General features: G+C 44.2%; 1 protein-coding gene across 3 annotated transcripts in view; it reads left to right on the plus strand.

Annotated features, from left to right (window-relative positions):
• Window positions 1-10,494: 10,494 nt before the first annotated feature.
• prkcha (protein kinase C, eta, a) overlaps window positions 10,495-15,499 on the plus strand; it is a 101,156-nt gene continuing 96,151 nt past the window's right edge. For all 3 annotated transcript variants that reach the window (XM_084310238.1, XM_084310240.1, XM_084310239.1), the window contains exon 1: window positions 10,495-11,196. In XM_084310238.1, the coding sequence (XP_084166364.1) occupies window positions 10,846-11,196 (351 nt within the window). In that variant the 5' untranslated portion in view covers window positions 10,495-10,845. The remainder of the gene's footprint in view (window positions 11,197-15,499) is intronic.

A 15,499-nucleotide genomic window follows, 5' to 3' on the forward strand; every position in this document is an offset into this window, starting at 1 on the left:
GAGATATAAGCTTTTCCCCTATAATGTGATATGGCTGTTTGACTTGACTGTAAGATCGATCAGGAACTGAGAGAATCGATTTTCAGCGCGCGGCCCCAGCGTGCACACGTACACATATACTATCGATAATCTAGCGTTTATTTGAAAAAGATTCATAAATAGGCCGAAAAATGACAACGTTCTAGAATATTACAGTACAGGGCGATTATCATGGAATCTTTTATTTTTCCGTGAAAACGAGGGCTTTTCAAAGTGCTATAAAACGGAAATGAACCGATAAAAAAACAATCCGCTTCGACAATGTTGGCTGGAAATGAGTCATTGATAATGCAACGGGCAGATTAGACATAGCCATAATTTAAAACATAGATTAGGCGATATTAATGCTAACATTGCAGTGGATGGTGGGCATTCAAGCACTAAGGGTGTGTTCACATCTGAAAGTCCAGGGATAGTCCGGACTTTCCGTGGATAGTCCGGACTTTCTGGTGGACCAAATGTGAAAATGATACATTGTTTGCTTTTGGTCTGCGTTCACACTACCCTGTTTGGTGCGGATCTAATTTGTAAACAAAGGACATGCTGTCGCCAAGTCGTTCATCTCACAAACGTAAACAGTTGCCGCCAGCGTATTGACACACCTCGCCCACACGCCGACTGTTTAGATTTCATTTGTCTAGCTGTCACTCTCATGCCTGGTTGCTATGCTTGTTGCTATGCCTGTCACAAGTGACGTATTAACATTTGCGTGTTTAGCGCGCGAGGGAAAGAGCCTTCACCTTGTCGTTACCCCACGTTGATCCTCGACTCATTGCTGTCTTTTTTTTTTTTTTTTTTTGTCGCTGTGAGATACAGACAAGGCTGCTAATGTGAGGATGAAGTTATTAGGTGGAGTTGCGCCTGCGCGCTCTTTGGGGAAGAGTTGGGTCGCGACTCGCGCGACTGCTCATTCATCTAGAGAGACAGAGAGGAAGAGAGAGACTGTCCGCGCGCGGCGCCAGTCTAGAGAGACAGAGAGAGAGAGAGAAAGGGAGAGAGAGAGAGAGAGAGAGAGAGAGAGAGAGAGAGAGAGAGAGAGAGAGAGAGAGAGAGAGAGAGAGAGAGAGGAAGAGAGAGACTGTCCGCGCGCCTGTCATTCATTTGAGTTGGGTTGCAACGTGCGCGCAAGCTGTCACTTGGCGCTGTCAAGTTGGGTCGCGCGACCGCCGCCACTAGGCACCTGTCACTCATTTGCTCTAGATTAGATACTATATAAAGTTCGTTTTGCGTTCACACCAACAGCAAACGAACCATGGTCCACTTTGAAACAAACCGAGTCCCAACTTTTCAAGAGGACCATGGTTCGGTTGTTTGGTCCTCATTATAGTTCGGTTTGCGTTCATACCTGTACAAACCAAACGGACTATCGATCTAAAGGGACCATGGTCCACTTAAAGTGGACCAAACAGGGTAGGTGTGAACGCGCCCTAAATGTGCGCCCCCTGCTGGGCACTGAAAGTGTTAAGACCAGAGAAAGACTTTCGTCTTGTTTACATCAGGGTCCCCCTTTTTCAATTCATAATGACATTTATGACATGCTCAATATACAGATATAAAAATCTAATCTAATCATCTAATCTTTTTTTTCTTTTTATATTTTTTGTATTATTGCAAAACAAAAATTATTAAAAGTCAGTACTCAACACACAATGCATAATGAAACTTTCAGTAAAGGTGGTTAAAATACATGCAAGTACAGAAACAAGATAAAACAAAAATAGTCTATAATAACATTTTAACCGTATACAGTGTATATCCAGCGAAATTACAATTATATAAATGTTAGTATATAATATACCCCTAATACCTATTTTCTAAAACCCTACACACATATGCTCCAGCTCGAACCCCCCCCTCCCGGACCCCCTCTTGGATAGTACCTCCATTATCCCTCACTCCTAACCAGACACTACCATTATAAGCTAGCTTTTATTCTCTCCACCACTTCTAACCACATTGACATTTTGGATTCATTGAGACCCAGAATTCTTGCTGTAGATATTTCTTGATATATCACATCGAGATATGTAAGAAACCACACTTTTCGGCAAATTTTTTCCGGTTGAAACCAACGTGATGCGATCAGTTTTTTAGCTACTGTGATACCCGATAAAACCAATCTCTTTAGTTGTGGATTCACTGCAAACTCAAAAACATCATTCAATAGTAATACCGAGGGGTGTACAGGTATATTCCAAGATACGAGTATTGATAATTGTTGGGACACATCTTTCCAGAATGCCTTAACTGGTGGGCAGTCCCAATACATGTGCATAAATGTTCCTTCGTCCCCATTTGTACATTGGGAGCATTTGGAGTCTTGTTTAAGCCCCATTTTGCACAGCCTTATAGGAGTCAAGTATGTCCTGTGAATATAGTTCAGATTGATTTGTTGATGATCCGGGTTCCTTGATGTAAGTCGGACATTTGCCCAGGCTCCTTGCCAATCAAAGTCATTTTCCAGGTCTGGTATATCCCTCCTCCAGACAGTGTCTAGTTGAAGGGTTTCATACGAGGACGTTAGTAATTGATAATACAAACCTGATACAAAACCTCCCAATGTTTCTCTTTCATAGAAAAATTTGTGGTATCTGTGGTGTTCAATTGGTATGAGTAATGGAACACCGTGAGACCTCAGACAAAGTCGTAACTGTATGTAAAAAAGCCATGTGGACTCGGTGAGGTTAAACTTTGTGCATATTTCGACATAACTACAGAGGCCCTGGTTATTAAAAATATCCCCTAATGAGTGTATGCCTTGCTCTTCCCATATAGGGAATCTTATAGGGCGTTTTCCCATTAAGAGTGCATTGTTATTGAATATGGGAGTGTGATTATGCCATTCTTGAGGGTTAGGATATTTCTTTTGTGTTTCCCACCATGTTCTGATTGCATGGGTAATTATTGGGCCAAATTCTCGCTCACAATGCTTGATTGAAAGTTTAGTGTGTGCTATGTCTTTCAGTCTCTGTGGGGCTACTATGTTTTCTTCTAATTCTCTCCAAGATACCAAAACCTGGGGGTCAAACCATATCTTCAATGGTCTTAATGTGAAAGCCTTAAAATATTGTAAGAAATCTGGAACTGCCATGCCACCGTCTGCTTTATTTCTCTGTGCGGTGGATCTTTTTATGCGAGGTGGTTTGTTATTCCAAATAAATTTGTATGTGGAGGTTTGTAATCTTTTCCAGTAGCCCTCTGGAGGAGGTAACGGAAGCATTGAGCTGAAGAAATTGATTCTTGGTAATACATCCATCTTAACTATTGATACCCTTGCCTGTACTGAGTTTTTAAGTTTTGCCCACCTGTCCAGGTCGTCTTTGATTTTGTTCTGTATTTTTGTGTAATTGTGCTTCACCGTTTGTCTTATGGTGGGAAATATTTCCACACCTAAGCATCTAAAATGTTTGACCATGGGTATCGCACCTGGGAGGGTTGTGTCTTTTTTTGCACTGATGTTAAGAGGAAGAAAAGCCGACTTAGGCCAATTTATTTTAAATCCCGATAAATCATCTAATCTAAACTAATCTAGGCTCTAGGCGGAGCCACTCAGGTACACCACCATGTGGCGAGTATAAATACAGATGTCTCCTCCCATTCTTTCTCTTTCCCCCAGTCTCTCAGTGAGAGAAGACCTGTAGTGTAACTGCTCTGCCATGTGAATAATAAACCACGCCGATTAAGGGCTCAAGATAGAAACCATGCCTCTTGACCACATTATTGTCGCCCTATAGCCGAATTCTGTTAACAAAAATTAACAATATGATGCCGCAAGTTCTGTTATATTTCAATTGCCTTACTTATTTACGTAAATATAAGGTAACAGTATACTTTTGCTATATGCTGTCATGGTCAGGGCTCGGGCCTTCCTCTGCCCTCATCCTGCCACGCCCATATATGGGCAGCTTCCTGCTGGAGCGTTCCCACACTGCCAGACGAACATCAATCAGCGCGGCTGTGAGGGATTCCCTCATCAGGCAGCTCCTATATCACCTGACGGATCCTGTCGTCCCTCGTCGCAGTGTTAAACTGCCTACCTAGGTACGACCCTTCAGTCCGAAGACCTGCTAGACACTCTCACGTTATTATTCCCTGTTCTAACCTTCCCTCTCTTGTGCCCAAGGACCTCCGTTCCAGCGAGCCCGTCTGGACCCCTGGAGCTTGACTACGGAGTTCCTGCTCTCACCCCCGACGTCGGTTGTAGTAGAAGGCTTGCTTCTTCTTTTCAGCCTCGTCCTTCTGCTTGATCTGTCGCTTGTCTGGCCATGAGGGCTGCAAGTTCCTCTCGAGTGTAGGCAGTGTCGTTCTCATCTTCCGACCCATTAGAAGTTCAGCTGGGCTGGCCCCTGTGGTGCTACATGGTGTCGACCTGTAGCACATGAGTGCGATGAGAGGGTCCTTCTGTTTCAGGATTCGCTTTGCGGTCTGCACCGCCCTCTCCGCGTGACCATTGCCTTGTGGGTTGTGTGGGCTTGAGGTGATATGTTTGAAGTCAAGCTCACAGGCTAGGTCTCGAAACTCAGCGCTCGACAACTGTGGCCCGTTGTCGCTTACGACCACGTCCGGGACGCCATAACGGGCACACGTTGTTTTCAGCTTCAGAGCGACTTGAGAACTGGTTGTCGTTGTCATGTGCAGTATCTCTATATATCTAGAGTAGTAGTCTGAGATTATCAAGTAGCTCTGTTTGTTATGCTCACATAAATCTAGAGCTATACGGAGTGGAGTAGAGATCAACGGCTCCCTCTGCTGCGCTCTTCTCAGCTCACAGCAGGACTGACACGACGAGACCTTGTGTTTCAGTTGCGAGGAAATGCCCGGCCACCAGACAGAGGCGTTTGCCCTCTTCCGACACTTTGAGAGCCCTTGATGTCCGTCATGGATTCTCTAGAGGATTTCTGTCCTCAGTGTCTCTGGTATCAATATGCGACTTCCTCTGATGACCATTCCGTCATACTCTGAAAGTTCACTTTTCGCAGGGAAGTACTCTCTTATGACGCTTGGTACTGTATTCACGTGTTCAGGCCATCCTGACCTGATGTACCTGATCACTGTCTGCAGCTTTTCATCAGCTGCTGTAGCTTTTCGGATGCTGTCCATCCTCTGTGGAGTAGCTGGCACGTTGTTGATGACAGCTGCGATGTAGCACTCCACATCGGAGTGTGTGTCTTTCTGGTTCTCTGTGTGTCTCAGGGGGCTCCTTGACAGTGTGTCTGCCACTACAAGGGTCTTCCCAGGCGCATACTCTGCCACTGGCTTAAAGTGCATGAGACGCATGAGAAGTCTCTGGCACCTTAGTGGGACGTTGTCCAAATCCTTGCTGTTCATTAGTGGGACCAGGAGCTTGTGGTCTGTCACTAGATTGAAATTCTCAAGGCCGTAGAGGTATTTCTCGAACCTCTCACAGGCCCAGACACTCGCCAAACACTCTTTTTCAATTTGCGCGTACATAGTTTCCGCATCAGTCAGCCTCCTGGAGCAGTACGCGACTGGCTTCCAGTCTTCTCCATGGAGCTGCAGCAGCACAGCACCGATCCCGTAGCTGCTTGCGTCAGCCGAGACTGCAGTGGGTCTGTTGACGTCATAGAAGGTTAACACCGGCGATGTCATCAGGAGCTCTTTCAACTTCTCAAAAGCTGTTTGTTGTGCTGGGCCCCAGGTCCAGACTGTTTTGGACCGGAGCAACTCGTACAGTGGCTGGCCCACTGTGGACAGGTTTGGCACGTATTTCCCCAGATAGTTCACCATGCAGAGGACTCGTTTGAGCTTGTGCACTTTCTCGGGCGCGGCGAGCTCCCGGATGGCCAGCACTTTTGCTGGATCTGGCCGCACGCCCGAGGCATCGACCACCTGCCCAAGGGAATGGAGCTGCTTCTGCCTGAGCACGCACTTGTCCTTGTTGAGCTTGAGCCTAGCAGACTCGACTCTCTCTAGGACCTTCTGGAGGCAGAGGTCATGTTCTTCCACATCTTTCCCGTACACTATGATGTCGTCCATATAGACGGCGACGCCTTGCAGGCCTTGGAGTGTCTCTGTCATTTTCCTTTGGAATATCTCCAGCGTGCTTGTTATTACAAACGGTAGGCGCCGGAAACAGTACCTGCCGAATGGAGTGATGAAGGTGGTCAGCCGGGTGCTCTCGCTGTGCAGAGGTATCTGGAAGAACCCTGAGGCTGCATCGAGGCTGGAGAACATTGTTGCTCCACTCAGCCTGGCTGTGATCTCTTCCAGTGTAGGTAGGATGAATCTCTCTCTCTTGACCTGTACATTTAGCTTCTTAAGATCAACACATACACGTGCCTTTCTATTATTTTTGAGCACAGGCACCATGGGGGCACACCAGTCCGTTGGCTCGGTTACCACCTCTATGATGCCGTTCTCCTCCATGTGGCGAAGCTCCTCCCTGACCTTGGGCATGAGTGGTATTGGGACTCTGCGTGCTGTGTGCACCGCGTATGGAGTGGCGTCGTCCTTGAGCTTAATCCTTACCGGCTCTGTCTTTAGTGTGCCATGGTCTCCAAAGGCACCGTGGACCTCCTCGATCCGCTTCACGAGGCCCATCTCTGTTGCTGTGGACCGGCTGAGTAAGTTATTGACAGACTTCCCTCTGATGACAAACACTGGGAACGAGTATGATTTGTCCTTGTATGCAGTGCTAACTTGAAATTGTCCTTGACAATCTAATTTACCCCCTGGGCTGCTCAGTGATACGCTGGTCTGGCTTAGTTCCCTCTCTGGAATAAGCACATTAAAAGTCTCCTCACACATAACACTAGCATCTGCCCCAGTATCAATTTTGAACTGCACTGGTGTTGCACCAATGAGGAGCTGCACTGTCCACTGCTCATTACCAGTGTTTGCATTCACTGATCCCAAGAAGTATTCACTCTGTTCATCTGTCTCTGTTACTTCACTCACCGCTTTGGATTTGCACTGATTATGCCAGTGCCCAGTCCTGTTGCATTTATTGCAAGTTGAATTTCGTGCGGGGCACCACTCTGGATCCTTGTGCGCCATTTTCCCACAACGGCCACACTTCCCTCCGTGTTCCGACCGCGCCTTTTCCTCCTCCCTTGGCATAGCGTTGCCATCTGGGGTTCTCTCTCCGCGCTCCCCATACCTCTTGTATGGCCGCGGCGGCTCCGGTAGTCTCCCCCTGCGCACTGACTTGCATGTTAACCGTCTCTGACTGGCGTACAGACTGTATAGTTTGCGCTAAGGTGAGGTCTGACATCAGTTGCAACTTACGAGACTGTTCTTTATCCTGAATCCCCACTACGATCCGGTCTCGGATGTTTTCATCCCTACACTGACCGAACTCAGTGTTCTGATAGATCGTAGAGAGCTCTGATAAATGTCTCTGCCAGCTCTCCCGCCCGCTGCACTCTCTGATGAAATACGGCACGCTCATGAATCACGTTTCGTTTAGGGAAAAAATTGCCATCAAAATTCTCCAACACTATCTTGTAGTTGTTCGCGTGTGCCTCAGAGTCATCAGTAAACGTGAACAATTTGAAAATATTTTCAGCTTCACTCCCCATTGCGTATATCAAAGCAGAAACCTGTACATCACCAGGCTTCTTAGTGAGCTCTGTAGCCGTTCGATACCTCTCAAACCGCCTCCTCCAGTCTGTCCACTCCGTTGGTTTATCGAAAGAAAAACTTTCTGGTGGGTTAAACTTCGCCATGATTCACTCTCTTAGTAAAAGAAAATGTCCCACTTCTGACACCATGTAATAAACACGAAATGTCCAGTCAGGTATCTTTTGTTGAGGTAATACTTTATCTCCGTTGTAACTTGAGCATGTACAAAAAGAACCACATGCAGTCAGTAGCGTAAGTCAGGTCGCTTTCACACAGGGGCTGTTTGGTCCGGATTATCGGACCAGAATTCGATAGTCCGGTTTTTCGGGTTTGTGTGAATGCGCGTCGAACTCGGTCCGCGGACCAAGCAGGCGAACTCTGGTCCGCCTGAAAACGTGGGTCTCGGTTCGCTTCATCGGACCAAACACGAACCAAATATAGGAAGTGCTTAATTATTACCACTGCTCGCAGCATTCAATGCAAAACAAGCACACTGCATCTATCTCTCTATCTCTCTATCTATCTATCTATCTATCTATCTATCTATCTATCTATCTATCTATCTATCTATCTATCTATCTATCTATCTATCTATCTATCTATCTATCTATCTATCTATCTATCTATCTATATATCTAACTGTGCATCTTGGGAAGAAGGAAGAAAAACGCGGCTTATTATATTGTTATTATTATATATATATAACAACGTGGTGTACAAGTTGTTTAGCGAGAGGATGGTGGTAATCGGCTTCAATAGAACAACTCGCCTCCGCTGATCTGAGGGCTCGCAGTCCACACACAGACACACACACACGCGCGCGCGCACACACGGGCTCGCAGCCACACACACATTTCCACTGTCCAATAGACGAGCGCCCTTTTCGACCGCGTGACATTGTTCAGATAGTTTGGTGCGCCTGACAGATTGCTATGTGAACGCAGGCGAACCAAATGAAGAATGCAACAATGTTGCAACTTCACCACCAGAACCGCACCGAGTCCACCAAAACTATATGTGAAAGCGACCTCAGTCTAACGTCGTAAAACTCAGTGTTACCACACTGATGTATGGCAGGTTACCGTAATGACTCTAATACTCTGACAATATGATTCAGATGTTGTTTAGCATATTCAATTGACAAATGATCATAGAATAATAAGGTAACACTTTATAAAGGATCATTATTATAAAGTGTCACCAATAATAATATTACAATTCTTATAGGGTATACCATTCACAGATGTGGCTTACAATTGGCTTACAATGTAACCAAAAGTTCCATTATCATTGTATCCACTGCCTGCAATCTGTTCAATAAAGTTTTCATTCATTCATTACACTTCATCCTTGTTTTTTAATCTGTTTATTACTTGTTTTTTATTATTATTTATTTTGTTCGAAATAAATAAACTCATTCATTCAAGATATTGTGTGAGCAAAAGTATAGTTAATTTACGAATACAGCTCACAGCGCAGCGAAGTGCAATACTCCAATTCAGCCATTGGGTAGGTGGCACTGCTGAGCGGTCCCCAGACCGTCGGACCTGAGAGCGCCGCTCTGCGGCTCTGCAGTTGCATATACTATTGACGTTACCTGCAACTGAACGGATCATGCACCATTGTAATTAAAGTCCTTATTGTCGCCTTGATAAATCAATACTACAATTTCGACCATGTGATTGTCAATCCATTATTGGGGCGGAGCTTCCTACAGGCGGTTGCCTAGGGCGCCACCCAAAGGGGGGCGCCAAAATAATTTTTTTTTTTAAATAAATTTGTATTTTATAATTTTTTTTTTAAATTGCTCTGCGCAGTTTTGGCGCCCTCCTCTATATCTGCAACCATTATTTTTACATAAAAAAAATTCTAACATAAGGGAAAATGAGCAAAAAATCTAAAACGTTCGGTCGGTCTGAGCCTCAGCTTTAGGTGTTCACAGTCAGAACATGCTAGAGCGCTGTGCATTGATGGGTATCGGTCAAGTGTTTATAGAATTGAGCGTTGAGGAAAGAAAGACTAACGTTAGAGAACTATGAAGAGGCAAAAGCCATCCGGCCATCCAGTATAAAAAGAAAAGAAGAAGACGAGAAACATGCCAAGGTGAAAGGTATACAATTTTGTACAACTTCCAAGACCTGCCACACCAAGAGCTGATGAAGCAAGTAGAGGCACTTGTACACACCTTAAACCATGGAGGGCAATCTGATTTGGATGGGAAGGAGCTGGCTCAGGAGTTGGAAAATTTGATGTGATTGATGACTTTGCAGCGAGGAAGGCCAGAAGGATTGCACTGTAAATGGAAACCAGTAGGAGCTACAGGCTAACCTTGAAGTGTGATGATAGGGAGTGGAATGTAAATAGTTCTTTAGACAAAGTGAATTAGTAATTTTTATTTATTTGTTTATTTATTTAGCATATTATATTTTGATTATATATGTGTAACATATTTTACAATACATAATTTTCTTTTAAAGCAAATTTGCATGTTATTTTATTGTTTGTTATTGTTATTATTATTATTATTATTGTGTGTTAGCTAAGTTGTTTGTTTTAATTCTTTAGTGTGCACTTTACATTTCTTATTAATTTTCTTTGAAAGCAAATTTGCACATTCTTTTATTGTTTGTTATTGTTATTATTATTATTGTGTGTTAGCTAAGTTGTTTATTTGTTTTAATTCTTTAGTGTGCACTTTACATTTATTCTTAGCTCTTGTTCTTGCTTGTAAAAAATAAAGGTGCAGTACTTTGATTTTGGGGGGGGGGGCGCAGTGGTGAACCTCGCCTAGGGCGCCAAATGTGCTAGGTCCGCCCTGCCGCAGGCCGTCAGTGAGCATTTACGCAACAAAAGACAGTTTACTGTATAGCCTGTACGCGCTCTGGAAGTTATGCGGAACTTTTGACTAGTTGTCGGCACGCTTCTGCTTTTGCTTCCTTTTTAACTGAACTTGCAGGGCTTCCTTGAAGAAGTAGGTTCACGCTGCAGTTTACATCCGAGAGAGACGTGATTGTTTGAGGCTGAGTGACAAGTGCTGCAGCTGAAGAGAGGAGCGAGCGACTACTGTCTTCACCTGCAGATTCCTTTTTTCGAGATGAATGCGACAGGGCGCAGAATTGGACGTCAAGTTAGAATGGAGTTATTATAGATCTAGATATCACATGGGTGTATATTTCTGATTTTTCTTGGTTGCGTTTCTTATGCTGGATACAAACAAACAAAATGAAGTTCAACGGATACCTGAAGCTCAAAATTGGCGAGGCGTTGAACCTCAAACCAACGACGTTCTCCTTGCGCCACTCTGTTATCTTCAACAAAGCGCCCCCCTCTCTGGATCCATACATTGTGATTAAGGTGGACGATGCCAAAATTGGACAGACTCATACAAAGCAAAAAACCAACATGCCAACGTACAACGAAGAATTCTGTGTCGATATCAACGGTGGCAAACGGATAGAGTTGGCCGTGTTCCACGACACACCGATTGGGTATGATGACTTTGTCGCTAACTGCACGTTTCAGTTCGAAGACCTCATCAAAACCGCCAACTCAGAGGAAACCTTTGAGGGATGGGTGAGTAAATAGATTTTATGTGGACTTGGAGGGTTTCTGGATAAAGCTCTCCTTTCCTTCTCGGGAAGGCTATGATACCACTCAGATGGTGACTTCCCGCTCTTGTCACTTGATTTTAAATATGTAAGATGCATGAGTTATTTAATCCTTAAAATCAACGGGTTTTCTTTCATATTCTTTATTGGGACAACGGTGTCATTTGACACTCGACGAGTAGGATCAATATATGTGGAGTATGGCCAGTCTCTTGTATTGGACGATCAGTTCCCGTATAGGAATTACAGCATTCTATATTGGGGCAAGTGTTCGGTGCACCTGTCATCTCCCCTGTATTTTCGAATCAACACAGGCTCGGCTAACAACACCCCCAGCCACCCAGCATCGCTACCACATTGCTGTCCACTCTTCAGTTGACCTCAGTCGTTGATAGTGTTTGTAGGCAATTATCTATTGTGAAAAACCAGGACGTATTCTGTTCTGTCAGACGTCAAAGTAATTAGAAGAACACTGACCACCTTCTGCTCATGTTGAGTCTGCTTTCTTCCCTCTCAGCTCAAAGGCAGAGAGGTCTTAGCTGTGACGAGAGACAAGAGAAATGGGGTCCATTGTGAGCTAGGCACAGTTGAAACCACTCAGCCTACACACACCCTGTGACCTATAGTACAGCGCTACGCCCCTGAGTACAGGGGTGACCAACCAGTCAGAGACTAAAAAAGAGCCACAAAAATTACTGTGGTACCACAAAGAGCCACACCATATACCAGCGTTTCTCAACCTTTTTTTTCAGTCACGGCACCCTTCATGTGTTTATAGGTCTCACCCTCTGGCCTCTGAAGTTGCTAATGTCTTTTTTATTTGGGCCTCACAGGGTTAAAAGTACCCTGTGAGACCCACGGTTGCAAAATTACAAAATCACTTTTAGCCATTTAAAAAAAGAATGTTTATTTAAAAAAAATGTAAGCACATGTATAGTCAATTGGTCCTGTTGTTCAGCCTCACAATGCTATTTGATAGTAAATGTGTTTATATGTCTGGCCTCTGAAGTTGCTAATGTCTTTTTAATTTGGGCCTCACAGGGTTAACCTCTTAAGCCAGAGATATACAGTAAAAGTGTATATTTTCAGCATTACGTTTGTTTACCAATTATTTTAACTGTTATTAGTGAAATATACGATTATAGAAATCTCAGGGCATTGAGTCGGAAACCGGCGCATATTGACAGGAGGAAGTGGCACAGCCAAAAGTGAGTGTAGTCTTTTGAAGGAAGAGACTTAGGGCTTTCGAATTTCAAAAAACGACCCTACCCAGCTCACACCAGCCCCTGTCAATCATCTGACTTCTGGATTAACTTTTTTATTTCTCTTATTTTTTGGGATTATCTCCCACAAACCTGAACGTTATTGCCATAAAACAGAATGCAGTTAGTTTCTCTACCTTTCTGTGAACGTCTTGCAAAAAACGGTGTTGCAATACGATGAAAAATGGTGGAGAAATTTACATTATAAAAAAGATGGCAGAATTCAGTACTGTATCTACAAAACCTTCTGTTTAATCATCTTCCCTTTATTCATTTGGTTAGATTTTTCAGGTCTGGTCAATTTTAGCATGGTGTTATTCACAGTCAAAGATATATATATATATTTTTTTAATAGAATTGATATTCTCCTTTGGTTCATTACAATTTACTCAAGCCTAGTAACAGGACACACCATTTCTGACACTGATCCATATAGGTCCCTAGATTCAGATACCAAGAACATGCAAATGGCCCATTACATTTTTTATGTTTATTCTACGTCCTTATGGAATGAGTGACATAAAAAAATAAAAATAAAAAAATAAAATATTATTATTTCTTTTATTTTTTTTTATGGATGGGAGAGCCGCACATTGACGGGCAAAAAGCCGCATGCGGCTCGCGAGCCGCGGGTTGGCCACCCCAATCTAGTACAAACAAATGCATTGGTGATAAAGACTCATGCAGCCCCTTCCAGCATTTGCCCAGGAGGGATGAAGGTCAATCATCCATGATAGACAAGAGTGCCAGATTAAAGGGCCCCTAAACATATTTCCTACTTGCCAATGATGTTGGCGATCGCTAGAGTCTTCTCTCGGCACAATCCATGCCGCTTTTCATCCTGGATACCTGCAGCTGTGGCTAGTTGGCCGCAAAGTAAACGGGGCCACGCTCTATTCTCTAAAAGCCCTGAAACAAACCCTGATTAACTTACTCCAAAGTGCACCCACATGTTGGTTTCAGCAAGGACTTTCTTTGTTCACATCAAACAGTTGAAGGTAGAATGAAATCCCACGCATCATAGCCACCCAGGCAGGGAACAAAATAAGTACCCGCCAAGCGCCAATGGCACGCAGATGTAAGGTTTGGCGACTAACAATGAGAGGTCTGCCCGCCACTTGGCGTGTAGTTCATATCGATACTCTTATTTTGAAAAAGTCCTGTGCGGGTCTCATTTCCGCCCCAAGCGCAGCTCCAGTCATAATATCTATGGCTCCGTCAGCTAGCAACGTTCGGTTCATATGATACTCTTATTTTGAAAAAACCCTGTGGCAACTCGACGAGTCATATCCGCCCAGTCCGTGCTATTGTCTGCGGCGCAGGTCGGTCAAGCAGAGGAGCAGCGCTACACAGCAGTGTGCGGCTATTTTGCGATCCGAAATAAGTCTGTGGTGTTTTTTTTTCTCACAACGGGTCAAATGCATTTAACACGCTTTGCATCGTCGCCATTCCTTTATGCCCACATCGCCCGAAATGAACGTTACATTAGCGTAAGCTAACAAGCTAATCCTGATCAGAGGCAGAGCCATAGAGAACAGCAGACAGTGTGGACTGAGGAAAGGGTGTGTGTGTGTGTGCGTGCGTTTGGAAAGACGAAGTCAGTCAGGAGTATATTATAGTAAACTGAGGATGGACAGATAATGTTGATATTCAAATATAAAAAAGTTTCGAGAGGAGTGGAAGTTTGAAGACAGACTAGACTACAATATGATGCAGGGGTGGTGAGTTGAAACCGTGTGAATGAATGAAAACTTTATTTAACAGATTGCAGAATGGGTACAATACAGTACGGCTCAATACACACAATTGTTAAGGGGATGCAGACCAGAGAAAGACTTTCGTCTTGTTTACATCAGGGTCCCCCATTGTGTGTGTGTCCCAACCGACCCCACTTCTATGTTTCAATAAATTATTTGCATTTAAAACTATTAACGCTGACTCATTCCTTCAGTCCACTCAAAATTATGCTAATATTCCTTATGTTGTTTATGATATTAATTGAAAATAGCATATGAGAGTATTATAGTAATAATAACACATGGCGATATACTAAAAAGCTATTTATAATTTTTGGCTGGTAAAATATCTGCCTGGCTGGTCGTTTTTAAAATCTACCAGCCAAATGGCTGGTAAGTCAAAAAGTTAAGTTTGTTCCCTGCACCCAGGAGAATACATGGTTTCATCATAACCACTCTGAAGAATACATGGTTTCATTGTAACCACTCTGAAGAATACATGGTTTCATCGTAACCACTCTGAAGAATACATGGTTTCATCATACAGTAACCACTCTGAAGAATACATGGTTTCATCGTAATCGTAACCACTCTGAAGAATACATGGTTTCATCATACAGTAACCACTCTGAAGAATACATGGTTTCATCGTAATCGTAACCACTCTGAAGAATACATGGTTTCATCGTAACCACTCTGAAGAATACATGGTTTCATCGTAATCGTAACCACTCTGAAGAATACACAGTTTCATCGTAACCACTCTGAAGAATACATGGTTTCATCGTAATCGTAACCACTCTGAAGAATACATGGTTTCATCCGGGGTGTTGACATTTGATTGTTTCTCACAGTCCTGTACTCGGTCCTGTGTTCTGTCCTCTCTGCCACTTAAGACTTTTTGTGACAGAGCACACAGAGCACACAGGGCACACAGAGCACACAGGGCACACAGGGCACACAGAGCATACAGGGCACACAGGGCACACAGCCAGGGCACACGGAGCATACAGGGCACACAGAGCACACAGAGCACACAGGGCACACAGAGCACACAGAGCACACAGAGCACACAGGGCACACAGGGCACACGGAGCACACAGAGCACACGGAGCATGCTGCAAGACTGCCCTCCTCCACTTAGTCTCACTGCTCTCAGTGCTCTGCCTGACTTTCGGCCCTCTGGGAGTAAGCAACTGCAAGTGTCAGTGTAATGTGACCTGAACCTGCCCAGGCCTGGAGCAGGTAGAGCTGGTATCGACCAGATGGC

The sequence above is a fragment of the Notolepis coatsorum genome (genome assembly GCF_963971535.1).
Source record: "Notolepis coatsorum genome assembly, chromosome: 3".
In the NCBI taxonomy this organism is placed as follows: domain Eukaryota; kingdom Metazoa; phylum Chordata; class Actinopteri; order Aulopiformes; family Paralepididae; genus Notolepis; species Notolepis coatsorum.